The sequence below is a fragment of the Polyergus mexicanus genome, unplaced genomic scaffold (genome assembly GCF_030449975.1).
Source record: "Polyergus mexicanus isolate NDT 795.1 unplaced genomic scaffold, iyPolMexi1.0 SCAF_3, whole genome shotgun sequence".
Classification (NCBI taxonomy): domain Eukaryota; kingdom Metazoa; phylum Arthropoda; class Insecta; order Hymenoptera; family Formicidae; genus Polyergus; species Polyergus mexicanus.
Window position 1 is genome coordinate 3,004,607 of NW_027223323.1, and position 26,767 is coordinate 3,031,373.

The window sequence follows — 26,767 nt, forward strand, 5'->3', positions numbered from 1 at the left end:
GGTTGTTGCTTTTGTCTGCATCCACCCCCGACACTGACTTTACTAAAACAGCCGTAAATGTCGTTCTTTCTAGGACGAAGGGGTTTCAAGCTGTTCGCCGGTTATTTCTGGCGATTCTTTCTTCGTGGCGAAAGGAAGGGCGTGAACGGAAAGAGTTTCTGTTTTCTCGGAAACCGTTCGTCAAAGCCACATATCACATCGTAAATGAGTCTTGTAATTCGTACGACAGTTGTACGAGAAGTGTCGTGTGAGAAAATTAACGGTGTCTCCGCGACATCCTGTTTAAAATGACAAATATTATAGAATATATTTTTATTTGTCTTTCATTTTCGTGAATATATTTCTTTATATATATATATATATATTGAGTTTATTTTATTAAAAAAAATACATTTCTTAATCATAAATATATTTATTAGATAAAGTAAACAGAAATTTCTCTGATAGACATTTTATAAAAATTTATATATCAGCATTTTTATTAATAATTTGGAATTTTATTGTGAGATCCACAAAAACCAAAAACATTTTTCTTGACAAGATATCGCACGTAAATTTGATACTTTATATGTATTACAATATTAATCGTTTGTTTAAAGTTGTAGCATTTTTATTTGAAATTTACTTTTCTACTTGCTATAATTCACGTATTTTATGAGAGGTATCTCGGTATAATATTTCCGCGTTTATAAATAATACATGTATGTTTTATAAAACAGAAGTATAATATATGTTAGACTTGAATGTACTACCAGCCGTTATCGAGGCACGCCGATGCGTTTTTAGATGTGCTATATTAAGCCTTTCTCTCTTCCCGGTTTTCTCAACCATCAACCGTTTTATCCGGAATTTATGTTGTTTATTCGCGCTGCTACACACGCGCCGTTCGGAATCCAGGAATAATGATGCCTCACGAAGCACGTTCCGTGGGAGCAGAAACGGTCTTGCTGTCGTTGCCGCCAGAACATTAATTTGCAACATATTTACACTGTCGTCTCCGGATGATTCCCCAATAATGCGAGTCCGATTAGGTACGCTACATTAGGCACTCCGTTCTCTACGCTCCATCAGCGGTGAATGCGCGAGAGGGTGCCTGGGAAGCCGGAAGCTGGTAGAATACACAAACACACACACACACATACGCGCGCGCGCGCGTGTGAAAAAAGGAAGAGACTATATATTTATATAGTCAAACGAGAATGATCTATCTGGAAGGGAAATTTAATCGCTCGAAAGCAATGGAAGCTCGCTTAGATGCGATTTTACGATGCGTAAAACGTTATCAATGACCATTCCTTTGCGAGAAAATAGTCGCTAGTCCGAAGAATTGAAATACGAATTAATTGCCGGCGTGTTTCTCCGCGAGATAAAAATTCTCTTCCGATATTCACAGCGGGATGCACGTGTCTTAACGAAGATTCCGCGTCATGGTGCGACCGTCACGATCCGCAACACCGATCTTACGAAAAGGATTTACGTAACGCGCAACATCCTGCGATCGCCTGACAATTCGCCGTTGCATAATTGCATCTTTGGCACGAACGACTTAAGTGCACTCGCCAATATTCAGCCGCACGAACGGTTAACGCCTGTTGGCGTGGATGAATCATTATTCCGTGAGGCGTATAAAGAGAAGGGTGACACCGTTAGGGCAATTTATTCATCACTGACACTCTTTACATCATTTTTAATAAATGTTTACACGATATGGCGGAGGTAATCTTTTAACGTTGTGATAATGAAGAAAACTTTAAGAATGGATCGGGAAAAGAGGATCGCTGTAGTTATATAGGGCTGAAAGGGGCAACAAGCCCCTTTTAATGAATTTCAATGAAGGCCCCTTTGTTTGCGCCTGAGATTTTAACTAAACGTCGGGGGGTGACAGGATCCAAAATTGCTTTAGCGTTGATGTGCTGGCTGCAACGGTCTACAAGGGGGTGCATTTTTAGAGCGAGCATTTTACTCATCGTAACGGGCGCGAGATAACGTCATTCATAGGCATTCTCGTACCCTCTGTAAACCATTCACAATGAGCCATTATTACGGCAAAGCTTTGTTCGGCACGAAAGTAACTGTATTCTACTTTTCAAAAGCTAGCGATAAGTAAAGTACATTTATTAACAGTTTCTATCGATTAAATGTTGCTTATAGTATAATATCGCGAGCATTCTCCTTGAAATAAACATACATATATTAGAAGATAAATTGATAACAAAATAGATTTTTTTTTTTAATAACTCGCAATATATTGGATTGAACGGAAAGTTCGTGCCGTTTTTTACTAAGAGATGAAGACCGAAAAAACGGCACGAACTTTCCGTTCAACCCAATACAATAACTTTGATCTCATTTGAAAGATAATTTAATTCTTTACAATATTTGTTTTGATATTTTTTTGTTAAAAGACATATACTTTCCTTGATATTTGTAAAAATGTAAAAAATAATCGTGATTTCAGAGGTTTTTGGACGCTAACTTTTTAAGGAAGCATTTTTCGACCCATGGTTATGGGAAACTTTTTGTTCGGTATTAAATTATCTTTCAAATGAGATCAAAGTGATTGTAGTTTGCTCCATAGGCTTTGAGATAAACCAGTTAATATCCAACTTCAAATGTACCAAAAAGTGTTTTTTTCGGCTATTGAAGGTTATTCGAAAATCTATGAAACGAACTATTGGATTGAACGGAAAGTTCGTGCCGTCTTCATCTTTTAGTGACATATAATTTGCTCTCTTCCAAGTAGATATAAATATTAATTAACAGAATAAAAAATTTTTATTTCGCTTCAATTTTGTCTATTAATAATTTTATTTACATATAATGGTCTTTTATTTATATCTTTTACAAGTTTATCCGCGCATCTTGCGATATCGATCTCAGAAAACAATTAAAATCTCTGAGATTCTTTAAGAAAGAATATAATATATTCGTTCTCCTCTTTTGTCAACGTCCATCCTTGTTACGCTTTACGAATCGGATTCACGGAGGTCACTCAGCAATTCTCTTCGATAATGATTGTCATTACTATATGTACATCCGGCTTGTGTATTTATCCCTTCCTTGAAATATCTTACATAGCGATAAGAATGTTTTCGAAAAATCAGTATCCGCCGTGTATTCGCGAACGAATGATGAAGATGCGAACGAGGACAATCCTCGCCGTTTGCTTCGCGATCGTGACGTTTAACAAATTTGGCACGGCGAGTGTAAAAGTTTCATCGAAGGTCGACTTGGGTTTCGACGAAAATGAAGAGACATTGAGCAACGCGACCTTCGATACGTTCACGAATCTGAATGAGTCTGCTGATCCATTGGAATCAATTTCGCGTGCGTTTAAACCGTCGATAATTAGCTGGCATCACGGAAGCGAGCTTGTAAAATCGAACGAACCAAGAAAAAGAAGAATTTATTTTTCGCAGGTGAGTAATAGATGTTATAAAAAAATGATTTTGCAAATTACAAATTAATATTTAATTTTACACAAGATAAGATCGTTTTATTTTATAGTATCAATTAAAAAATCATATAAATATTCATAATGTATAAAAAATATACAATATATTATTGTTATCAAAGAATATATATTAAGTTCGTAAAATAAATAGATTTAATTATAATTAAATTAGAGTTTTGACGGATAAATGTTACGAATGGAATTTATGAGAAATTTGTAAGGATTATTAACAATATCATATTGATAGACTCGTTTGTCGCAAAAACTATTTTATTTGCACGAAAATGGCGAGATTTATTATAGTGCTAATGACACAAACATAACAATCAATATTGGATTACTGGCATAATGGATGAGTTCATAAATCTATTTGTTATGGATTTATAGGAAACTTCGCGTACGTCGTGTCATAAATTTTACAAGCTTATATCCATCATCTTTGTTACAGAATTTTTATCCAATAAGTATCAGGATGTTTATTGTTACCAAAACAGTTTGAGTAAGAGAAATAGTTAAGCCACATTAATTTTACAAATAACGGATTAATGAATGAGTCATTAAATAATTATGACAATAAACATTGTATATTTTTATTTTAACATTTTTTTGACATTTAAAGCATTAAAAGAAATTTCATGTCTTATCAAGAATTTTTACAAATATTTCATCAATAAATATGAAAATTATAAAAATTATTTCATATTCAACAATTTTTATAACAAGAAAGAAAATTAATAACTATACGATATACCGACATTTGAAATTATTACTGTCTTCTGAAAATTAAAATGTTTTATAGGATAATTCAACTAAACGACCACAGATTATCAATAACATTCAAATCGTTATAAACAGCAACGATAGTCTACCAAACAGAAGTTCCTGCAATGATTCTGGTATATGTGACGTATCCATTTCCTCGAAACCAGACGGGAAAGGAAATATTGTAACCGAGGTGCATCTTAGCATTATCACGAATACAAAACCGGATGCTAAAATCGATGATGTTCCAGTAATCGACAGTTTTCGAGGTATTAGTGAGGATCACGAAGAAAAACCAATTTTTCATCCAATAAGCTTGCCGAATCCATCATATTCACGTCGCGAAAATATTCCACAGGTAACAAAACTTGTTTGTTCCATTATATTGAAAAGAGATTTAAATGTCATATTTTATAATAATTAATCCGGATATAAAAGCTTCTTTTTGCAATATATTACAATATGTAGAAAGTATACTTTTAGATTCACACTAATTATCAAGGATACGGCGAACCCTGGTATCATCATCGGCGAACTTTTCAACGACCGCGAATGTATTGGAGTTACCATCACTTTGGAGATGGTGGCAATGTAGCATTTCAAGGCCGTAAAACGTGGCCGCGAGACAAACCCATAGTGGATGATAAGATTGAACCACCACTTAGCAGAACCAAACTTAGCGATGTTACGGAATGAGATGATTTATTAAATTTGAAATTAATTCTTTAATCATATAAATATTGTTGTATAAAAATAATATTAAATCACATGTAATTAAATTTGTTTTCATTGCCATATAATAAAATAAGTAAAATCATTGTATAAAAGCGTCATGAGTTTAATTTATACACATAGTCAAAAAAATATAATATCAATTTATACATATAATCAAAAAAAATATAATATCAATTTATACATATAATAAAAAAATATAATATTTATATACCTCATTTAAGTGTACAAACATAAATGCATATATAATCAATTATAGGAATTATATCAATATATAGCAATTAATTTGATTGCTCGATATTGCTCGAGTAAAACATAATTTAACATCAACGTGAGAAAACTTATTAAAACTTTGAAATATATAACACGTGAATTTTAAGTTAATTTCTTGCAAGCAGATAGTCAAGATTAAGCTGTCAGCGTTAATTAATAATTACAGAAAAATTTATAAGATTTTTCATAGAAAGGATCTGTTAGTTTTAAGAAACTTGAGTATTTTTTTGAGTATATGGTAATCTTAAGAAAATATTTGAGTCTGAATCCTAGATCGTGGATTAAGACTTTGAATCATGAAAATTTATCTCTATCATGGTATTGTATAGCACACACAAAATAGACGATAGTAAAGTAATAGTTAAAAGTAAAATGTGTTGAAAATACAATCAAAAGCGTAGTTAATCGTGCACTGTACGGTAAGAAATCTTTCCGTTATCGTTCACACCGGTGATAGACGACTTATGGTTGATTGGCTTGCCATCCGGCCCGGTACCGCTGGAAGAACTAGAACTGGCGAACACTCCAAAACTATTACCAGATGGAGCGGGAAGATCATCAGCAAATCTGGATTCTATTCCTGGCCCAACCTACGAGAGATAGCCGATTAAAAAGAAAGTAATGACGATATTTTTCATGGAAATATTGGATTTTTTTTTTACTGATTATATACATGAAATAAGATGAATTAAAATAATAGATAATTCATGAAGTGTGTGTTATCGTTTATCGAAATTGCTTAACTACAGATTTCGTTCATAACTTATTAAGAGAAATGTAAGAGACTTACGGGATTGATAAAGCCCGTTTGGTAACCGCCACCTGGGCCTAAACCAATGCTGGCACTCGAAACTTGTGGCACGCCACCACCGTAACTTCCGCCACCGTAATTAGCGGCTTCGTTGGCCAAACGATTGTGGGCTTCCATATTACTGTGCAACACAAATCCTCGTTTACATCATGCTTAAGAAATCTATGTCGATCGTGAGTCACGGTTCGTAAAAATATTCGAAAATCAAGCAACTGATTCGTGACATCGTATTTCCATAAAAGAATCATTTATCATCCCGCAGCATGTTTGTTACAACTTCTTCTCATAACTTAATTGCGAGATTTAAAAACCAACACGTTATTCAAATATATATATATATATACAACACATTACGTGATGTTTGGGAAATCCGTGAAGTTTAATTGTAAATTTGATTACTTATTATCAACACGAATTATTAAATGTCGGTTCATATTTTATATTGTTCGTATTCGGTTGAGCATAACAATAATAGTAATTGAATGTGCTCAATGCAATCTCCTCGATTTGCACCATGCGTCATGGATTTACCTTGGATTTACATGAATTTTTTTAATCAAAATTGTACGCAAGAAGAATCATCACCGAAAGCATCAGATATACATAATATGTAGACAATTTTATATTAATTAATTATTAATAAATCAGATATAATGCTTTTTGTAACATAAAATAAAATCTCCGAAAATAAAAGAAAAATGAAAAAGAATTATATCCTAAATTAGCTTGTTATATATATTACTTTTAGAATAACAATATATATATCAAAAATAGTTTGAGATTAATTATATTTATTTAAAAAAATTTAAGAATTAATCATGTAATAAATTTGTTAGACAATCTTTTTGATAAATGTTAAAAAAACGTTTTTTGTACGATAAATATAAATGATTTCATAAATAGATATAGCAAATTAGAATTGAGAGAGAAAGAGTGATCGTTCAAAAAGAAAGGACTGCAGCAAATTTATATTACAGATAGACTTACGCTTGATGCTGCGCCTCGATCTGTGCCTGAATCCGCCTGATCATGTCAAATGTAGGATCATTGAAGGTAGGATATTGTCCGGGAAAAAAAAATCCAGGTCCTGCGTTATACAAGGGATCTGCGAAAAACGAGATATACAATGAGGCTCGGATAATGATGCATACAGGGCGTGAAAGTCATGCAACGTACATGCGATTATACTATCAATTATAAGATCTTATGTTGTGAATACGCAAGTATACATATATATACCTAAATAAATAAATAAATAAATAAATAAATAAACAAATTAATATATAAAACATATGCACACACATGTAACTAAATAAATAAATATATAAATATACAAATGTAAAAAAGTACAAATAAATAAATAAATAAATGTCAAAAATTATTGTCACGCGACATCAGTCATTTCGTACAAAAGTACGATTTCATCAAACAGATTCGAGATACGTATCTTCTCCACCGTTCCAATCTTTTATCGAAAAATTTCCAAACCACAGAGCATGCAACCTCGAAGAGAATTCATTCAATATTCTCCACAATCCTGAATCCGTCTTCGCCCTTGGACTTTGGGGCTCATGCTCGTACCTATTCCGCCGTAATTTGGTGTGTTCTGGCTCGGTGAATTATCCTGAAATCCTCCTCGATTATTGACAGACGGTGACTCAGTAGTCATGGGTTGTCCTCCCATTGGATATCCCGCTCCAGGATATCCTGCTCCAGGATACTCTGCTCTAGGATATCCAGCTCCAGGATACCCCGCTCCCGGAAATCCTCCTGCAAAACTGCCGGCTGACGCGCCAGCGGATGCGTAGCCTCGTCCATTGTTTGTACCGGTCCACGCATAGTTTGGGCCGGGACCTGGTATAGAGTTGAATCCGGGATAACCATTGTAGGGATCGAAACCTGGACCAAAGCCGCCAAAGCCGGCTCCGGGAACGCCTGGGCCATAGTACGGTCCAGGAGTTGGCGTCTTGTCGCCCTTGGACGATGATCCAGGTTTCTTAGCGGAGTCTTCGGGCTCGGATTCATCGAAATTCGAGCGCGACAGAACATCGTTGTCTGTCGATTTCTTCGGCTTGGACGTTGATTTCGTGCTTTCTGAAGTTGTCGTGCTAGGTATTGTAGGATTTGTGGTGGACGAAGTGGTAGCGGAAGTGGATGTCGGAGTAGTAGTAGGAGACGTCGCCTCCGTAGTAGTGGTAGTGAATGTGGTGGTTGGACTAGTGGATGGGGTGGTCGTAGGCGACGTTTGTGGTGTGGTGGATGATGGTGTAGTCGATGACAATAATGTGGTCGATGATGGTGTAGTTGTAGGATTTGTCGACGAGGGGGTTGTTGTAGTTGCTTGATTGGTGGTAGTCTCACCATTCGAATCACCGATTTCTCGCTTTGACCTGGACATCCCGATGAAATTGATCGATGTCGGTCCGCCTAGTCGTCCATCTTCGATGGCAAACGAGAACAAAAGAGTAACTCTTTATCGATTGTTGCTACCGAGATAGTTTGAATGGGGTTGATGATTATCTCAGCTGCTAGTTGATATGTCGTTGATATGTTAGTCTCAACATGCGGGGCTACTTCTCGGAATTCCATCACCAGAAATCCGTGGAAACGTGCCAAAACTAATTACTAATCACAATTATGTAATTACAATTATGTAACGCAAATAGTAATGGAGTTCTAATTGCTCAAATATATAATTTAAACATTAAATAATATTTTACGCACACATATAACAGGTAATACATAACATTCAACAAGTGTTACTGATCACAATATGGCACACACACAAATAATATTTTTATATGTACGTATATGTTATTCAGACATATAATTTCTAAATATCATATGATAGTTAACAATCTATAACATATAATAGTTAACTTTCATGATAATAGAACATTAACATATTTGGGGAATAATATTTAGGAATCACAAACATAGTAGATATACAAAACAATTTAAAAATCTACGGAAGTGTAGAAATCAAATCTTAAACCGATTACATAGTTATAATATTAATCACCATTCTATCAAGTTGTAAGAAATTCGCCGATAAAATATGCAAAAAAATTTTGTTTATCGCTTAATTGTTTTCATTTTTATTCGCTAAATCGTGAATAAAAATTTATGATATTACTAATTATGCGTATGCGTGATTAATTGAATCAGTCACGTTAATTTGATAAATCACGTACTTGCAACCTGCAACATTCCTTCTCCGATAGCATGTATTTATGTTAAAAATCACGTGCAGAAAGTAAATTAACTTCAACAATATATATGTCACCAATTATTAAAATTAAATACATATCCTAAAATGATCTTAACTTACCTTTTCCTTATTTAACGATTTTATTACTAAAAAAAAATATAGAAATGTATATCACTAAATATATTATATTAAACATATATAAAAAATGCATATTTCTATTTTATATATATAAAATATTTGATTGATTTTTCTTACATATTTAGATATCAAAAAATGAATATATATATTTTTATTATTTAATTAATACCATATATATTTTTCAATATGATAGAGATGGTTATGTCATGCATGAGAGATTATGAAAAGGAAATAAGAAGAAAGTGTCTGCCCGTAGGTCAAGGTGAAGAACGAAATGAGGTCATGGTTCGCTAACGTGAAATTATCTTCATTTGGCTAGTGGCCGTGTGCAGTTATATGTACGAGTGTCTTACATTACGGGAAGCATAGTTGCATATGCGAATATCAATCTTGGTTAATCAATCGCGATATTAATATCGCTCACACCTTTAACAATCGAGGTGATTTAACGACGCGCAATGAAATCGCGACGCGAAAATTTCATGCGTGTTATTCGAACAGCAAGTACATTTTCATGGAGAAATCGGTGCGTATGATTTTGTCAATTATAAAGATATACGATAAATGTGGAAGTATATAGATAGAAGATATAAATAAATATAATATTTAACAAAATTCTACAAGAATAAGATAATGTAATGTGGTTTAAATTTTACATTATTCTTTCTCAATTAATTAAAGAAATTACGTATAATTAATTTTAAAAAAGAGCGGAAGAAAATTAATGCAAAATTTTGCATCACATATAATTTATACAAAAATTATCATAAAATTTATTACAGATTATCACAAATTACCGAAGAAAGCTTATTTAGTGAATAATTGCGATATTTTTACGTAAAACAAAAATTTTTGATGAATCACCATCTTTTGTAGCGACAAAAATAACGTAAATAGATAATTGTTGCACATTTTGCGTCATTAAGTTTTCAAGGAATCTTTCCTAGGTAATCACATAGTTTCTCAATATCCACATCCAAAAAGAAAATAAAACATCAACATTCTGATGGTACTTTTCTTCATTGAGAGACATTGATTAAAAATCATGATATCATTTGTATATGAGGCGCATATATCGAATTCGTCGTGGAATTTTGCCGCGTTCGCTAATCTTGCAATTATCTTGAAATCCCCGCGTACCGTCAGCTATTTCTACTTAAACATACGACATTGTCATTACATAACTTATCGTGGATTTAATTTTTATGTATGCAGCCAATCTTTCCTTTCGGATTATATATGTTTCTACTCAATTAACAATTACAGTATTGTAGAATTAACTCGGATTCATTTACATATATCCGCCATATCCGCGATTGCAAAAAAATTATTCGATAAAAATGCGAAAGAAACAAATAAAAGCATTATCACGCAACAAACTTATGACTGTTTTTAGCCACAACATACTAGTATATGTATTTCTTCTTGATATACGACTCGTTCACGTTTAATATTCTATTCTATAAAGGTTAATAGACAGATGGATATTGTGAAGATGGCATTTACCAAAAAAAAAAAAAAAGGAAGAAAGCTTGCCGAAATATACATGATTATTATACTAAAAAATTGTTATTTAATTTTCACTTTTAATTATACATGCTGTGTGTATGTTTTGTGCGTGTGAACGATTAATATTTAAATATACTTGATATGCTCAAACATTATCACATTAATAAACAAATATAAAATTATAAAATACGATAATGAAAAATAATGAAAAAAATACTAATAATGAAAAATAATGAAAAAAATACTAATAATGAAAAAAAAAAAAGAAATGGAGCCCTTCGATTGCTACTCACTTCCATAAGCATAAGGATAACCGACAAAGGTCGCTTGGGCCTCCGTAAAGAATCCTAGGATACCGACGAGAACAAGCAGCGTGAAGATTTTAGTATCCATCTTTTTGATCGATCGTCGAAGAAGGAACTCAACGCGAAAAGATCGGGGGACCAATTATTATGTGGTATGTTATTACTTGTTGTATTTATATCACCACCGTGCGCGTAAAGACCGAAATGATTCTGATGTTGTCGCAGTCCGCGGGAGAATGACTGACTCAGCTGGTAGCGCGATCATCTTATATAGCATTCGCTTGTATCGGCACTTTATTACCTCTTCGTTACTACAGTACATTCGCGAAAACTTTGAAAGAAATTCTACGTCATGTCACCGATAAGGATTACGTGCGTAATCCATCCAGGATGAGTTTCCAAAACTTGTATGCATTTCTTGTAGCAAAATTCATATTTATGCACTTTATAATTTCATTATTACATCATCTTGGTGAAATTTATGTTAATAATTTTTTAACGTTAATATATTGAAAACTGTGAATTAAATTTTTTAATTAAATGATTATATAAATATTATTTGTGACTTTGATATTAGACGTATTTATTAAATCATTGAATTCTTACGATAATAAGTAATGTTTTAAAGCTTAAGCTTAAACTTTAGAAAATAAAAATAAAAAAAATTATATATGCTTTGTGACGTCAATTACAAGAATTTACTTCCTTATTATTATTTTGGGCGAATTATATAACATTAACTCGTAATTGTGATGCCTATACTAATTTCTCAATTGTCAGAAAAAATTTCGCCGTTCTTAAAAAATGAAAAAATTTTTCATTTCAAGATTTCAAATTATAAATGTATTTAATAGAGGAAACTAGGGGAAACAAAATATTGATTATAGCAGTATTCATTTTTTTTTTCTTTCTATGATTCTGCGCCCCAACGTTTCTGCCTTGTTTACAGTGTGAACTCGGCCTTTCCTTAATAGAATGGAATTATTCAGACCTTGACAATGATTTTGCTCCAAGTTGCTCTTATACAACACAATCCCAATTCTTGTTACATTATTTTTATTTGGAGAAACTACATGATAGCAGTTCTCATGCCACACTATGATAACCCTACGATAATATAACGACTTAAATAAACAAGTGCGGAAAAATTTTTCTCTTGATCATTGATATGCAATTGTAGGATTCACTTAGTAATAGAAATGATAAGACAAAATCATCACGGATTTTTTTTTTGTGCGAAGGGAAAAACCAGAAATGATAACTACACAGCTTTATTCACGCAAGCTCTTGGCGAGCATTTTCATGTATAAAAATCTATTTATCGTTTTCATTAATTTGTAGAATTGCAACAAATGGGAATTTGTATTATCGTTATACGTGTGTAGAATATTCCAATATATATATATTTCTTATGAAGTATTTAATTAATAAAGAGAATGTATTTATATCATTTTTCTGTAATTTATTTTTTATAATTTTATAAAATTTTTTAATAAATTTATGAAATCCGTGTGTTGGCGATTTAAGATTAGCGAACAATGAAACAACGAGTGATTTGTCACGTAATACCGTAATAAATCATATCTCGAACCTTATTAATATTATGACATTGAAATAAATAATATGTTCTTTTCAATTTATCTTTTAGTATCTGTAATTGATTGTGAGAGAAGAAATACGTTAGAAATGTCTACTGTACAGATCTAAATAATAATATATTGCTTCTTATAACATCTCTAATGTTTTTTGAAATGCAATAATATTTCTCTTCCGTAACCTATCGCATTTTGTATAATGTGATTACAAGTTAATTTTAACTTCTTCTCTTAATTAAATGCACATTTATCTTAATCGAATATCATTTTCAATGGTCGATATTTCACCTAGTATTATTATTAATAGTGACAAATGTGCGCGTAATTGTTTATGAGTAATAATGATCTGTCGCGCACACGGAAAAATGATCGCGACCGGTTTCCACATCCTGGTAGGCTGTTGATCGATCTAGGATAATTGCGATTACTCCGACATTCTATGGCCCCCTTAAAGCCGCGCGCTCGGGGCTCAAAAGCGTATTTTCCAATCAATCGATCAGGCTAATCCTGCAAACGATTGATTATCGGGTAGCAGTTTCATTAAATTAGTACCTTCTTAGCTGGATTCACAGAATTTCTACAACGCAACCGTATCATTTAAACGAATTATGGTCAACGCGAATAAAATGTTTTAACGCGATGCGCCGTCTTTTGTGTCATTATTCGTTTAGTCACGACGCGACGTGACTCAAGCACGCGTGTTTTCTCAATAAATGATAAAAAATATTCCGTTCAAGTGAAAAATGGTGCGACAGAAATATTAGGGGAATATACGTTCATGTCGCCCGACGTGTACAGCGACGAGTCGATGTGTTGTTCATGCTGCGAAAATTTGTATTTTTGTTTATACAGTTGTAGCGAGATGTATATTATCGCCCAGACAAATTTAAGCAATGGATTTATTTTCTGTTTCCTCGGAGACACGCGGCGGTTATGCATAATTTTCTTTCCATTTATCCTCTCGAAGAATGAAAGTCCGGAAAAATAATATGATATGATTTTTATTGCAAAGTAATTTTTGTTATTTAACAATTTTGCGATCGCTTGGTAACATTTTACTTCAAAGCGAATAAATATCGATCTGTCTTAAAAGATAAATCGCCATTACGTTAAATTGCCCAATAAACTTTACATGGTTGATTTGATCAAAAGTACGACATTCGACGCAAACTATTATAAACTGAAATGTCTGAAAATCTTTCACACAGCGTCGATTGTTCTTGTGTTGGGTGAATTTTTTTCTTCTTCATATAATCGACTGACGCGGGGCTGTTCGGGAAATACCCATCGACAAACTTGATTACCTTCTGCGCAATAATCTGACAGCCGCTTCTTCTTGACCGCTCTATTGTGTTCTCGAAAGTAAAATGCCGCGCTTCGAGGTCCAGCAAAGCAAGCCTTATTATTGTAGCTGAATATACACGCATTTTATAGATAGTTTTCATCTCTATAATCGATACTAAAATTATTTATAGTATATATATATATATATATATATATATATATATATATATATATATGTATGATTTAATATTAGGGCACCAATCAATTTTTATTTGTTTGTATACAAAACATATAGCATCGATCAATGTCAATACATATAAATTAAAAATAAAGTAAAAAATATGAGAAGATTATATATTGATTTCTAAATATAATAAATATTAAAATATATAATTATTATATATAATAAAAAATATTTTAAATATATACTTTTTAATTTATCAATACTATAGTAGTAATTTTAATTATAAATATGCAAAGTCAGAAATGTACGTATATTCGCAAATATCATTTACTTTATGTCTGCGCTTCAAGTTCAATGTCAGAACAAATGTGTGTTTAATCGTTTGACTCAGAACATATTTTAGCCATTTAGATCGTATGACTCATCCATTATTAATGATTGGATAACGTGACGATCTTCCTATATATTTAATCTCATTCGCGTGTGAAATATTTATTGAAGATTAATTAAGAAGCTCGAATAATTAAAGTACATTACGATTTTCTTTGCCGGATATCCGCCGCTGGCAGCAGCAAATGTTCACAGCGAAAAGTGCAGGCTTTGTTACGCGAAATATTTCGTAACAGATTTATTGTGTGTGTATTGCTTCTCTCAGTATTATACATATAATTCACACGAGGCGCGCCCATCTGCAGCAGAAAAAAATAAGCAATTATCGTACATTCTTTCTGTCTTTATTCTCAGGAATCTTTTAAATGTCTCCGGAAATTCCGAAGGAAGCTTGTTTAATCCTTTTCGAACCCATTAGTGATACTTCACTCTTTTCCCTTTAATCTTTACGAAGAGGCCTGGAATGCATCATATGCATTAGCGAACACAGTAAGGATCAAAGTGACGAAAAGTGGACTGTGATATAGACTCATTGTTAATGTGGTGGCGATAAGCTTTTTAACACAATACCTATTCCCCTGACCTTATATAAGTTGAACGCATCTGACGAGAAAGTTCAGTGAGGATTGTCTTTGTTTTAAGGTTCTGTCTTGTTAACTTATAACTCAAGATATTCTTCAATATAAATATGAAGTGGATCTTCTTGTTGGCAATATTTGCCATTGTGCAATATGGAGAGGTAAAAGGTAACTGTCATATATTCCATAAATTATTTTTCCTTCATTCTATGCTAATCTTATATAAAATAATACTAGAAATAATAAAAATAAAATTTAATAAAATATGAAAAATTGATATGTGGTAAATGTTAGTTGTTTTAATAAATTAACAAATTTAATAATAAACAATTGTAAGTTTAATTACTTGAATATTATTTTGGCAATAATCAAGAAATTTTCGCAATTGTTAATTAATATGCGAGCAAAATATGTTTGACTTTATGGAATAGCAAGAGAATATTATTCTACCAAATAAAATATTTATTTAATGAGTGAGTATTGCGAATCATACAAATAACAGTACAAATAAAACGCAAAACGTAAAACGTATATACATTTTTGATAAAGCATAGATGAACAGATTGTCGATAGACAAGTGATCAATTGCGTATGTATAATTAGTTTCACATGATTTATATGATCATATTTATTGATTAGAATAGTAAATGTATTGATGATTAATATTCCTCGGGGAATATTACAAGTGTGAATACAAGATTATTTTTTTAATTATTTCTCGATTTCCTTCTTCGTTTAAAAAAAAGATGAATAACACCTATTGTATCTGATAAGATATAGATTTACGAAACTCGTGGAATAGAAGAAAAAGAAAATACAAAATCTTTACGCAATTAATAAAGCGTTTATAATTTTTCGATTAATAGAGATATATTAACCATGTAAATTAATAACATTAATGCAACAATTAATAACTTCTCTTCGACTATGTTTAATTCAGAAGATCAAATTACGTTCGAAGATTAATGAAATGCTTGAATCACGTTATTATTGTGGAATATAAAAGAATATTCCAGATTACATATTTGCACTCGTCACAATTTCTTATTTACAATATTTGAGATTGCTGGAATATTCTTTCTTCTGATATCTCGGTATGTTGTTCGCTCTCTTAATCTCTTCGTTAAAACATCTCAATATACGTACGTGTCTCTCAACATAAATTCTCGGATCACTTGATTATTTTAGCGGATTCAGTAAGAGAATTCTGCTCAATCCAATTTCAAAGTTAAACTTTGAATCATTTTCTAAAACTTGTAATAATTGTTTAAAACGAAGATTATAAAAATGTGTAACTTATTACAATAAGTTATTCGCAATACTAATTGTAAAGAATACAATATTTCTTCGAAAATATAGCCAAAGAAAAAACTGGCAAATATTAATTGCAATTAATATTAAATACTAATTGTAATTAAATATCGACATATAAAACAGAAAAATTAATATGCGACGCTTTAGAAATTGTTTCATCGATTAAAGATTTTTTGATGAATTTCTTTTTTTCAACACAAAAATTTAATGGAAGTTTCAAAATCTTTGAAAAAAAAAAAAAAAAAATATATAAATATGTATTATAACGTAGGTTATCCTCAATATAACAGCGCAGGAAAGGATTTGCTTACAATAGCTCAGACACCATTTGTGGAAAAACCAATCAAAAATTCGTTTAAGTTCCGTTCACTAACACCGAGATCGACATATCCGATATTGTCATATTTAAACGATGCATTCAATGATATTCTTTCTTATATCACGAAGAAATTTGAGCTTCTGGAATCTGGCTACACCCATCTTACCTACCGCTTAAAGGAGTTCGTCCAGGGTAAACTCTTGAAACGCATATATAATATTTTAATATATAAAACATGTATCTATTTAACGAGTGTTTATACGATCAAACTGGCAATTTATTGTTTGATTGTTACATCGCAACGTTTCGACCATATGGTTTTAGTCCTTATTATATATTGGCTAAACGAAAAGACATTTAAGTGCCCGCGTCAAGGAACATTTTAATAACATAAAAATGCACACAAGTAATCTTTCCGTAATTAGCAAACACAAATTAGAATTTGATCATGACTTCAATTGGTCAGCGCTTGATATTTTGCATACCAAAAAAACATGTAAGAAAGAGAGAAATAGCTGAAATGTTTTTTATTAAAAAATATGACAACATTATTAACTCTCAAAAGGACACAGAGAATTTAAATATCATATACGATAGATTAATAAAGGTCCTTTAGTCTTTCTCAGTATCTTAAACAGAGAGGTTGAGACACAGTGTCATTATGACATATCGATTTTTCTCTTTCAACTTTTTAACTATAACGCAGGTACATACTTTTGTTTATTTCATTTCTGTAACGTGATTATCATTATTTATAATATTGTAATTTTAGTTCACTTGATAAGGACCAAAACCATATGGTCGAAACGTTGTGATGTAACAATCAAACAATAAATTGCCAGTTTGATCGTGTAAACACTCGTCTATTAATTTACCTATTGGCGACATCTCAAAATTAAACATTAATATATTTATTTATTTATTAAAGCTAAATAATTAAACATTTGATTTATTATAGGTTCAAAAACAAATAGCAAAAAAAATAAAAAGGGTCCATCTCTAGGGAATACCGTTTCAAATAACAAGACACAAGCAAATGTGATTCTAACAACTCTTAAGCCCGACAAATCGACGGACACCCCCAAGCCCGACAAATCAGCGTACACTCCTACGCCGGATAAATCGATGAGCACTCAAAAGCCTGCTAAAAATGACAACAAAGAGAACAAACCTGATAATAAAAAAGATTCATTATATACATCTGAAACCGCATCAAATAACAAAATACAAGAAAATGTAATTCAAACAATCTCGAAACCCGTTGAATTGACAGCTATTCAAAAGCCGGTGCCAAATAAAAATGACAAAGAAAAGAAGCCTGTTGAACAAGAGGACAAGAAAGATACGCTCGTACCAATAAAAAATGATAAAGACGAGAATTCGATTGCGCCACCGATTACTGATAAGGAGGAAATAATATCCATTAAGCCGAAGGCTCAAATTGAATCATCGACTAGAGAGTCCGAAATAATAGAGACGTCGGAAGAGAATATTACATCCACAATCGCAAATGAATCTAAGTTCGGAAGATAAATTAAAATGATAGTAATAAATTAAGAAATCAATAACATAAATTTCTGTATTGATATAATATATTTTGAGTTTTTAAATATAAGCATTTATTTTTATTTTTAATTTCAAATAGCTCTTGTATTTTTTTTTTTTTTTTCCCAGAAATAAGTTGGGTAAAAATTATACTCCAAAGACCCTTGTCGCATCTTTCAATTTATAATTATAATTATAATTATAACATTATTGGAGTTCTTTAGATTAAATGTGAATAGCATAGATAGATAAGCAAAATGGTATTTAAAATAAAAAATAAAGCTATTTTCCTAAGTTATTTTTTTTTCTATCATAGATTATAAATAGTTATATATATTTTTTATGTATTAACTAAATTGTTTTTAAAATATTTATTTAATTTTACAAATCTTATACTGAAATGTAAGTATTGTAGTTACATGTTGATTATTAAATAATCGTCGTACAATTTATCCTTATAATTTCAATCATTTGTGTAATAAATATCTTAAGATTTCATAAGATCTACTATGATAAGAGAAAATTATTGCTACGAAAGTTAAAATTTCTACTTGCTTGGAAAATTTGTCTAGACATTCTCGAAACCATTATAATCCATTCCATTTTAACTAGGTATGCGTTAAATAATCCAAAGTCTTATTTATTGATCCTTGATACCTGTTGATCATTGAGAATCACATTTCTCTCTCGTGATTCGCGTCATCGCGCCAACGATTCACCTGAGAAGTATCACGTAGATGAACGCGTCCTGCATTGTAATAACCATTCTAAGGTCGTGCGTAGTTATTAAAAAAGGGCAGAGCGTTGTCACGATCAAGTCAGAACGTTTTCAGACATGGCAAAGAACGTCGGTAGCATCCTCCTGCTAACATTCGTGTTATCGTTTGCACGAGCAGGTGAGAGAAATATATTGGAAAGTTGAAGAAATATATAAGCATCACGCGGCGCATCTCGGTATCGACGATCTCGAGAAGCGAATTTATGTGCGATAAGTGTTATATTGCGAGTGCTAGATTAACTGAAAATATTCTTTTCAAACTTGTAGATATATACGTATATATAATGTGTTCTCTTTAAAATGTTGATGGAATTTTTATAATTTCTGCATCGGACGAATATAAGTCGCGTGGTATAAAATTCCAAGATTCTTAAAAAATTACTTTTTATATCTTTTGTGATATTCAATATCCGAAAAATTTCATACTCGACAGGTTAATATAATATAATTTTAATGAGCTAACACGATTTCAGCAATACAAGCATGAAGTACATTTTAAGTTGATCCAAAATTTAATTGTTATTGTATAATTATACGAAGCATTTTTATATTGTTCTTTTTTCCAAAAAGCGTGAAAAGAAACAAAATCTGCAAATCAAACTCATCGTACATCCGCGTATATGGTTCTAGGAAAAATAATAGAGCTGCGTAACAATATAGAATAAGCGAAACTGTAATTAACAGAATGATGATTCATCAGTAGAAAAGTGAATAGTCAACAATGTTTATCCGATTGCAACCTTATGCGAAACGAATAGGTGAACAAACGCCATTTGTTTGTTAAAATTGTTCAACGATGTATCGTAATAATGCAAAGCTTTTACAATCTGTTATAAGATATCGTTTTCCCTATTTTATTTTATAAATTGATATATTATCAAGATTCCGTAATATTTCAGAGAAAGAAAAAGAGAGAGAAAAAGATAGAAAACAAAAATAAAGAAAGAAAAATAATTACACAAATTAAAAATCGCGCAAACGTGCATTTATTATTATATATCACCTAATAAAAGTGTTGACATTTGAAAAACATTTTGAAAATTTAGAAAGATGTTTCTTCAGTCTCAATTTCTTCTCATAATTGAATTGTACGAATTATACAAACAATTTGTTAAATTACATGAGAGAGAGAAACAGAGAATGCGCTTTCCCTCTATTCACCTCCTGGTTTTTAAACGCTTGAAGAAACACTTTTCATTGAACAGACGAACACGAGCGACGACGAAATACACCGCCGGAACTAACGCCGGAGTCGGTCGTCAAAACGTCGAGTGATGAAGAGCCCGAGACGCGTCTCCTCTCCTTCAACCCTGTCACGGCGACTGTCAGTTTAAACACGGGGCGCAACAATGCGCATTCTGTCAGTCTGAGCGCAAGCCTCGACGGTATTAGCCTCTCGGAAAGTAACAGTTACAATCACCCCACAAAATATGGAATTGATAGGTAAGTTTAAAATAGTTTAAAATTTATTTATAATAATCGTTGAAAAAATGTCGCGCGCGCGCGCGCGCGCGAATAAAAATAATAAATAAATATAAATCGTTCAGAAATGATATTAGAAGTTAAATATATTTTCAGTTAGAAATTTTTAATAAGATTTTGTTGATAATTTTGATATTGCATTGTCATAAGAGCAAATATATAAAAGACAATTGTTATTTTTCAGATCTCCCGTTTCCGTAAGTAAATCTACGTCTGTTGCCGCAGGATTGTCAGGAATCTCTACGGCAGGCGCGAAAGCTTATAGCGATGGTAGCAATGCCAAAACCGAAAGCCATTCGCATAGTTTCGGTCAAGCAACCGCAACTTCTTTCGGAGTAGTCGAAAATGGACGTGCGATTACCGGCGCTGTGTCTTCCGTTGGTGCCTCGCAATCATCTGCTGCAACTAATGGCAATCGAAGACAATTCTTCTCGCAAACTGATGCCATCAGTGCGCAATATCCGTATCGACCGATATGGAACAATGTTGGTCCAAGCAATGGGCACAATGGCAAGTGCAATTATCAATTGCACATATTTTTCTTCTATTATCTCGAATTCTTATAATATACATTACTTATATATATATATATATATAAAATTAGGAAATACGCCCTCTTAAAGCCAGATAATTATTATTTATAAGATATTTTCTGCATATTATTATAAAAATTTTAACATTTATTGTTGAAGTAATAGTTGAAGATTAAAGTATTGTATAACATTTTCCTATTTAAAATTCAAAATTCAATATTTCAGATCAACGTTTCGATCAACCCACGTTGACTATCTGGAAACCGTATGATGGAACACGACCGACATTGGATATCGATGTGTATGGCTCATCCAGGCGAGAAGAAAAACCGACGATTCATATCCACAAATGGCGACCTGATCACCAAATATTTTCCCGGCCAGATCTATCGATCGAACATCAACGCGACTCATGGAATGATCAAACTCGTGGATCGACGAGTCTTCGTGTAAGTTCGGGCTCTTCCTCTTACGGTTTTTCGGCCGGTCATCCGGTCTCTCAGGGCAACTAAATCTTACGAGTCTTATGTCCTCGTCAATCGGTCAGGAATATACCTCAGGGAACACTCAAAGTTGGGAAAATGCATCTTCCAAACATGTTTCTAGTGGTTCTTTCGGTGAAGACAATTCCAAGGGTACATCGACCTCGGGACGCCAAGGTGGGAATTCCGTGACGCGGGTCAACGTTCAAGCAATCGCGTCGTCTGAAGAAGGATTCTTCCCTAAAGGTGGGAGTGCGCGAAGTCAGATTATACCATTGCAATACGTCGGAAGCAAAGATTCTGAGCGAAGACAACCCGACAGTGATATATTATCCGATCTCGCTGAGACTGTTGGCGAATTGTTCGACGTTTTATGATGGAAGCGAAAAGAAATGTTAAAAAAAAAATTATTATTTATACAAGTTATTTTATATCAGTTTGAATTTTATATTATGATAGATATTTTATTTATAGGTATTCATTGTGTAGCCAATCTTAACAGAGCAATCGATTAAATTTATACCTTGTACGCTTCTCTTCTTCGCAATATTTTTCATCAATAATGAATTATAAAACTTCAGAATTTATGACATCGATATTTTCTTAAAGTTTCAATAAGATTGTAATACATATATTCATTTTTACAAAAATTTATCTTAAATTAATTTATTCCGTTCATCTTCAATTTGTGTTACTATTTATATTTTTCGTAGCAAAAATGATGAAATGTATCCGGAAGTGGTTACAGATGACAGCACCAATTGAGTTACGTTAATAATTACCGTGCGCGCAATTCATGATGTAATTTATTATTCCTCCTCTCACTTTGAAATTCTGTATGCCTCATCGTGCTTCCCGGAAAATGATTCGCGAGAAGATAAGTTGTAATAAGATACGAACTTCACACAATGCAAGATCAAAAGAATCAAAAGGAAATAATTTATTAAACTTTTAGTTTTCTATGAAGAACTTGATAAACTCTTTATTATAACATTTTCTATCTAAGAAAATATTCGGAGAAAGAAAAAAAATATAGAAGTGGAATATTGAGGACTCTAAATATTTTCTATTTGTGTGCACACAAATAATAAAGCTGTTACATTCCTACATCCATAACGTATTTTATAAAATGCCTGTCACATAAACGTTGAAGTTACTATTCATTAAATATTAAATATTAAATTAGTTATTTATTAAATAATAAATAACTTGTTTATCGAAAGAAATGTGAGCTTGATTGGTCTTTTAACTTGTTTTTCACGCGAATACTAATTAGTATAACAATTGTCATAAATATTTATTTGTATGTTTATATCACGTCACTTCAAATTTAAAGGAGGCGAAGGCCAGTAATGCGGAGAATCTTGAAGGTCAGAATATGATTTCGAACTTCACGCGACATCTTTGAAAAAGTTGATGGTTTGAATAACTTATGGAGTAACCGAAGAATCTGTCCTATCCACAACGTCAGAAATCTTCAGCAACAATATCAACAGATGGTACGTGAGTTAGAATACTCGTTGATATAAGGAATATTTTGGTATATTATTAATATTTAAAAAATCTAGCATTATTTAATCCTTTTAACAGAAAAGTAAAATGTAGCTTGTTCAAAAAATCTGTTAAATGACAATAATATACCACTAATGATACGATACAGAAAGATCTTGTCTATACATAATCGACAAAAGCTTGTTTGAAAATCTACAGTATAGTTCAATCTAAAAATGTCAAATGTTTATCTAAAGGTCATTTAATGTATCACCCTTCTAATAATGATAAATACATCTCATTTAATTCTCGAAACATTATTTATCGATTAAAAGAATTCCGGGATTAAGTTAATTTTTGATAAGATTACAGTAGTAAACGTGATAGCATACGCTGTTTCTTTCATTTATATGTCATTAAAACATAAACAACAACTATCTTTCCATGAATTCGATTTCTTAGAAAAATGTTGCGCATATCTTTTCACGATTACGAAATATATAAATAGAAAAATGTAAACTTTTCGAAAAAATCTAAAACAAATAAAATAGCAGTTAAATATTTATCTATAAAACGGGATATCATCTAATATCTCTCTTTAGAAATATTATTATCTGAAAAATTAAGAAATACGAGATCTCAGAGAATCATCGATGAGGAACCTGTAATCGAATCAACGGCGAATCTGTGAGAAGCCTGGAATACATCGTGCGATTCAAGGTCTCGGCTCTGACTCACCGATCATCTCAGTTTGATTCACAAAAACCTATGGCGAAAATAATTATCGCGGAACCGGTCGGGGATTATTCGAGAGATTCGATTATTCGTACACTGCAATTAACGTAGAACGAACCGATGTTTATTCAAGGGGCACAAGGTTGAGGCTATCACATATGAAGCGATTTTTTTTTTATTTGATAATATACGCGCCAAAACTATAATGCTAAATAATCCTATGACACATAGTGATGCGCGTAATAAGATCTAAAGATTAATATAATGATCGATAATCAACATTGCCTATCCTTTTCTTTTTTTTTTTTTAAGAATTGCTGCAAAGTTTTTAAAACCGCGCCGAATGTCTAAGTTGTTGATAGCAACGTAAGAAAATTCCTTCGCTATTTTAGCGTGTGGTTAATTTTCTAAGCTGTAAGATAATTGTACGCTCACATGAGTGAATACACACAACATCGTCTGCCATTTTAATAATTATCTGCTTTTCAAGATTTTTTTATATATTATATGCTCATTTAAATCAGTATACCGGTAATCGTCGATACCAATTCGAATCGTGAGAACAATCTACAAACGAGCATGCTGACATTGCTTATTCATTCATTCGAAACAAATTCGTTTTGGAAAATTTCCGTATTACATATCATAACAATTATATAGATTTATACATAATTAATGCAAAAAATAATTATAATAATATAAAAGTATCTTCACATGAATTGCATTCATAAATTAATTATAAGGCTTTATAATATACTCGTATCTTAATTATAAATATATATCAATATGTGCTAATCTTTATACGCGTAAGAGATATATATAAAATAGTAGAAAATATATATTTAAAAAATAGAATATCTTGCATTTTGCTTACAAAATTTATGATGTATTAATTGATTCAGACATTCTTTTGGTATCTCCTTCCAAAGGGATTTTCGTTACGGTTCTCCGTCGTCAGAGAGCGATTGTAATTTCTGGATCTGATATACCTTGATCAGCCAAGGCTAAACGAACTCCGCATTCTTCTGCAGTCGACAAAAAGGTGATACGTGTTGTCGACGGCTCGTGTGGTTTTAGTTACGCACAATTCAAGTAAACTGATCATACGATACACCAGATATTCTCACAAACTATAGCCGCAAGTAATTATGGATCATCCTAGAAAAATCAAATCTGCATGCTGTAACATTTTCTTAGTAAAATTCTAATCATTTCCATCCGCAAACGCGCGCATCACGTTATCGATGACGTAAATAAAAAAATATTAAAAGAAGTATTTAATTCGTACAAAGCATATATACATTGACGAAATCACCGATAAGAATGACATGCAATCATCAATAATATTTTGCGATTCAAAGCTGTTATTTTGCATGTATATGGAAAAAAGAGAGAGAGAGAGAGAGAGAGAGAGAGAGAGAGAGAGAGAGAGAGAGAGAGAGAAAGAGAAAAAGTATAATGTATATAAATTGTTGAATACAATTATCGATTATCATCACATATGAAATTCATTATCATTATTATACGATTATCATGTAGAAAAACATATATATTAGCGTAATTTTTTATTGTAAATTGCATCTTGAATAGATGTAATGTTAGTTAATATATTATTGCATCATACATTCACTTAAAATACTCGGAAACTTGTATTCTGTTTTTAAGAAGCAGAATGATATATATGATGGATGTGATAGGATATGTAAAAATTTATACTCACATAAACTTGACGCGCAATAATATGATCGGCGGATGCAACACGAATGCTGTTTACGGCGTTGAGAAGCGAGCAGAAATTATTAACTGGATTTGCATATGCAACTTGATCGTTATTTCAAACCGCAGTGCTGATCATTATAGAAATTAACAGCTGCAACGTATACGATTAAAATCGATGTCAAGTTAAAATAAAATATACGATATATATATATATATATATATATATATATATATATATATTTAGAAAAAATATTAGAATTAATATAAATTAATAAAAATGAATTTGTTTCGAAATTAATGTCAATAATTTTTGAATTAAAAGAAATTCACAATAAAGGGAACAGTAGGAAAAAATGTTGTTTCAAAAATTGATTTTAAAATAATATTATAAATAGACAGATATTTGCATTTTACAATAATATTCTTGATATATTCTGTATGCGAATCACAGATTCATTAAACGTGACGTGACAGAATATGAAGATCTCTCAACGCTAATTATCTGAATGTACATATGCTCAAGTTAGGAAATTCTGATGAACCAGCATTGTTCCATGTTTAACGTATGGAAATTATTTAATTCCAGTAATATAACTCATGCCGGGAATTCATTCTACTATTAGTCAAAGTATATAATGCAATAAGTATTTTGAATAATTATATATAGATATTATATCAGAGAGAATGCATACGATAGAAATAACATAATAAGACAGAATCGACAAAAAATATGGATAATAAAAGTTATTATTAAGGTTAATGACGAACTGATGAACAACAACAGTATGCGCGTATACTTTATTATGCATAATAACGCTATTCCGAAACCGGTACATCACCGGTTTATATTTCTCGGAAGTCATTTATTAAAAGATTTTAGTTCTTTAATGAAGACTAAATCATCTTTCTCTCTCTCTCTCTCTCTCTCTCTCTCTCTCTCTCTCTCTCTTCTATTTTTTCATACTGTTTCCATCATTTCCTCATCACTTAGCAACACTTTAGACCTAATAAAGAGTAATTGATTATTTGATTATTAATTTCCTTTGATTTGTTGTCGCGCACACGCGCAATAGTATCAAAATTTATGATTTAGTATTATTATTAATACTAATTATTTCGTTGTCTCATTAATATTTATATTAT

The 26,767-nt window shown here is 31.8% G+C and overlaps 4 protein-coding genes across 4 annotated transcripts; 3 read left to right on the plus strand and 1 right to left on the minus strand.

The window, feature by feature from the left end:
• Positions 1 to 3,101: 3,101 nt before the first annotated feature.
• Positions 3,102 to 5,085, plus strand: LOC138931929 (uncharacterized). The gene is made up of 3 exons (XM_070293219.1): positions 3,102 to 3,419; positions 4,254 to 4,574; positions 4,700 to 5,085. The coding sequence occupies exons 1-3, from the start codon at positions 3,129 to 3,131 to the stop codon at positions 4,910 to 4,912; spliced, it is 825 nt and encodes a 274-aa protein (XP_070149320.1). The 5' UTR covers positions 3,102 to 3,128; the 3' UTR covers positions 4,913 to 5,085.
• Positions 5,086 to 5,133: 48 nt separating this feature from the next.
• LOC138931927 (uncharacterized) lies at positions 5,134 to 11,445 on the minus strand. The gene is made up of 5 exons (XM_070293213.1): positions 11,184 to 11,445; positions 7,614 to 8,471; positions 7,020 to 7,137; positions 6,012 to 6,153; positions 5,134 to 5,811 (listed from the first exon to the last, which is right to left on the minus strand). Exons 1-5 carry the CDS (start codon positions 11,281 to 11,283, stop codon positions 5,623 to 5,625), a joined length of 1,407 nt encoding a protein of 468 aa, XP_070149314.1. The 5' UTR covers positions 11,284 to 11,445; the 3' UTR covers positions 5,134 to 5,622.
• A 3,877-nt stretch (positions 11,446 to 15,322) lies between these two features.
• On the plus strand, positions 15,323 to 18,403 carry LOC138931851 (eukaryotic translation initiation factor 4 gamma-like). The gene is made up of 3 exons (XM_070293035.1): positions 15,323 to 15,394; positions 16,812 to 17,051; positions 17,818 to 18,403. The coding sequence occupies exons 1-3, from the start codon at positions 15,337 to 15,339 to the stop codon at positions 18,390 to 18,392; spliced, it is 873 nt and encodes a 290-aa protein (XP_070149136.1). The 5' UTR covers positions 15,323 to 15,336; the 3' UTR covers positions 18,393 to 18,403.
• An 814-nt stretch (positions 18,404 to 19,217) lies between these two features.
• Positions 19,218 to 22,213, plus strand: LOC138945053 (uncharacterized). The gene is made up of 5 exons (XM_070316236.1): positions 19,218 to 19,300; positions 20,388 to 20,625; positions 20,849 to 21,174; positions 21,423 to 21,646; positions 21,745 to 22,213. The coding sequence occupies exons 1-5, from the start codon at positions 19,240 to 19,242 to the stop codon at positions 22,054 to 22,056; spliced, it is 1,161 nt and encodes a 386-aa protein (XP_070172337.1). The 5' UTR covers positions 19,218 to 19,239; the 3' UTR covers positions 22,057 to 22,213.
• The last annotated feature ends 4,554 nt before the right edge of the window (positions 22,214 to 26,767 follow it).

Bases quoted from the DNA above. Each gene is read 5' to 3' on its own strand.
- LOC138931929 (XM_070293219.1), top strand. From the start codon at position 3,129: ATGATGAAGATGCGAACGAGGACAATCCTCGCCGTTTGCTTCGCGATC. The intron at 3,420-4,253 runs GTGAGTAATAGA...AATGTTTTATAG, and splicing joins GAAGAATTTATTTTTCGCAG to GATAATTCAACTAAACGACC. The intron at 4,575-4,699 runs GTAACAAAACTT...GTATACTTTTAG, and splicing joins GTCGCGAAAATATTCCACAG to ATTCACACTAATTATCAAGG.
- LOC138931927 (XM_070293213.1), bottom strand. From the start codon at position 11,283: ATGGATACTAAAATCTTCACGCTGCTTGTTCTCGTCGGTATCCTAGGA. The intron at 7,138-7,613 runs GTACGAGCATGA...CGTTTTTCGCAG, and splicing joins ACCAAATTACGGCGGAATAG to ATCCCTTGTATAACGCAGGA. The intron at 5,812-6,011 runs GTAAGTCTCTTA...TATCTCTCGTAG, and splicing joins AAACGGGCTTTATCAATCCC to GTTGGGCCAGGAATAGAATC.
- LOC138931851 (XM_070293035.1), top strand. From the start codon at position 15,337: ATGAAGTGGATCTTCTTGTTGGCAATATTTGCCATTGTGCAATATGGA. The intron at 15,395-16,811 runs GTAACTGTCATA...ATTATAACGTAG, and splicing joins GCAATATGGAGAGGTAAAAG to GTTATCCTCAATATAACAGC. The intron at 17,052-17,817 runs GTAAACTCTTGA...GATTTATTATAG, and splicing joins CTTAAAGGAGTTCGTCCAGG to GTTCAAAAACAAATAGCAAA.
- LOC138945053 (XM_070316236.1), top strand. From the start codon at position 19,240: ATGGCAAAGAACGTCGGTAGCATCCTCCTGCTAACATTCGTGTTATCG. The intron at 19,301-20,387 runs GTGAGAGAAATA...TTCATTGAACAG, and splicing joins GTTATCGTTTGCACGAGCAG to ACGAACACGAGCGACGACGA. The intron at 21,175-21,422 runs GCAAGTGCAATT...TCAATATTTCAG, and splicing joins TCCAAGCAATGGGCACAATG to ATCAACGTTTCGATCAACCC.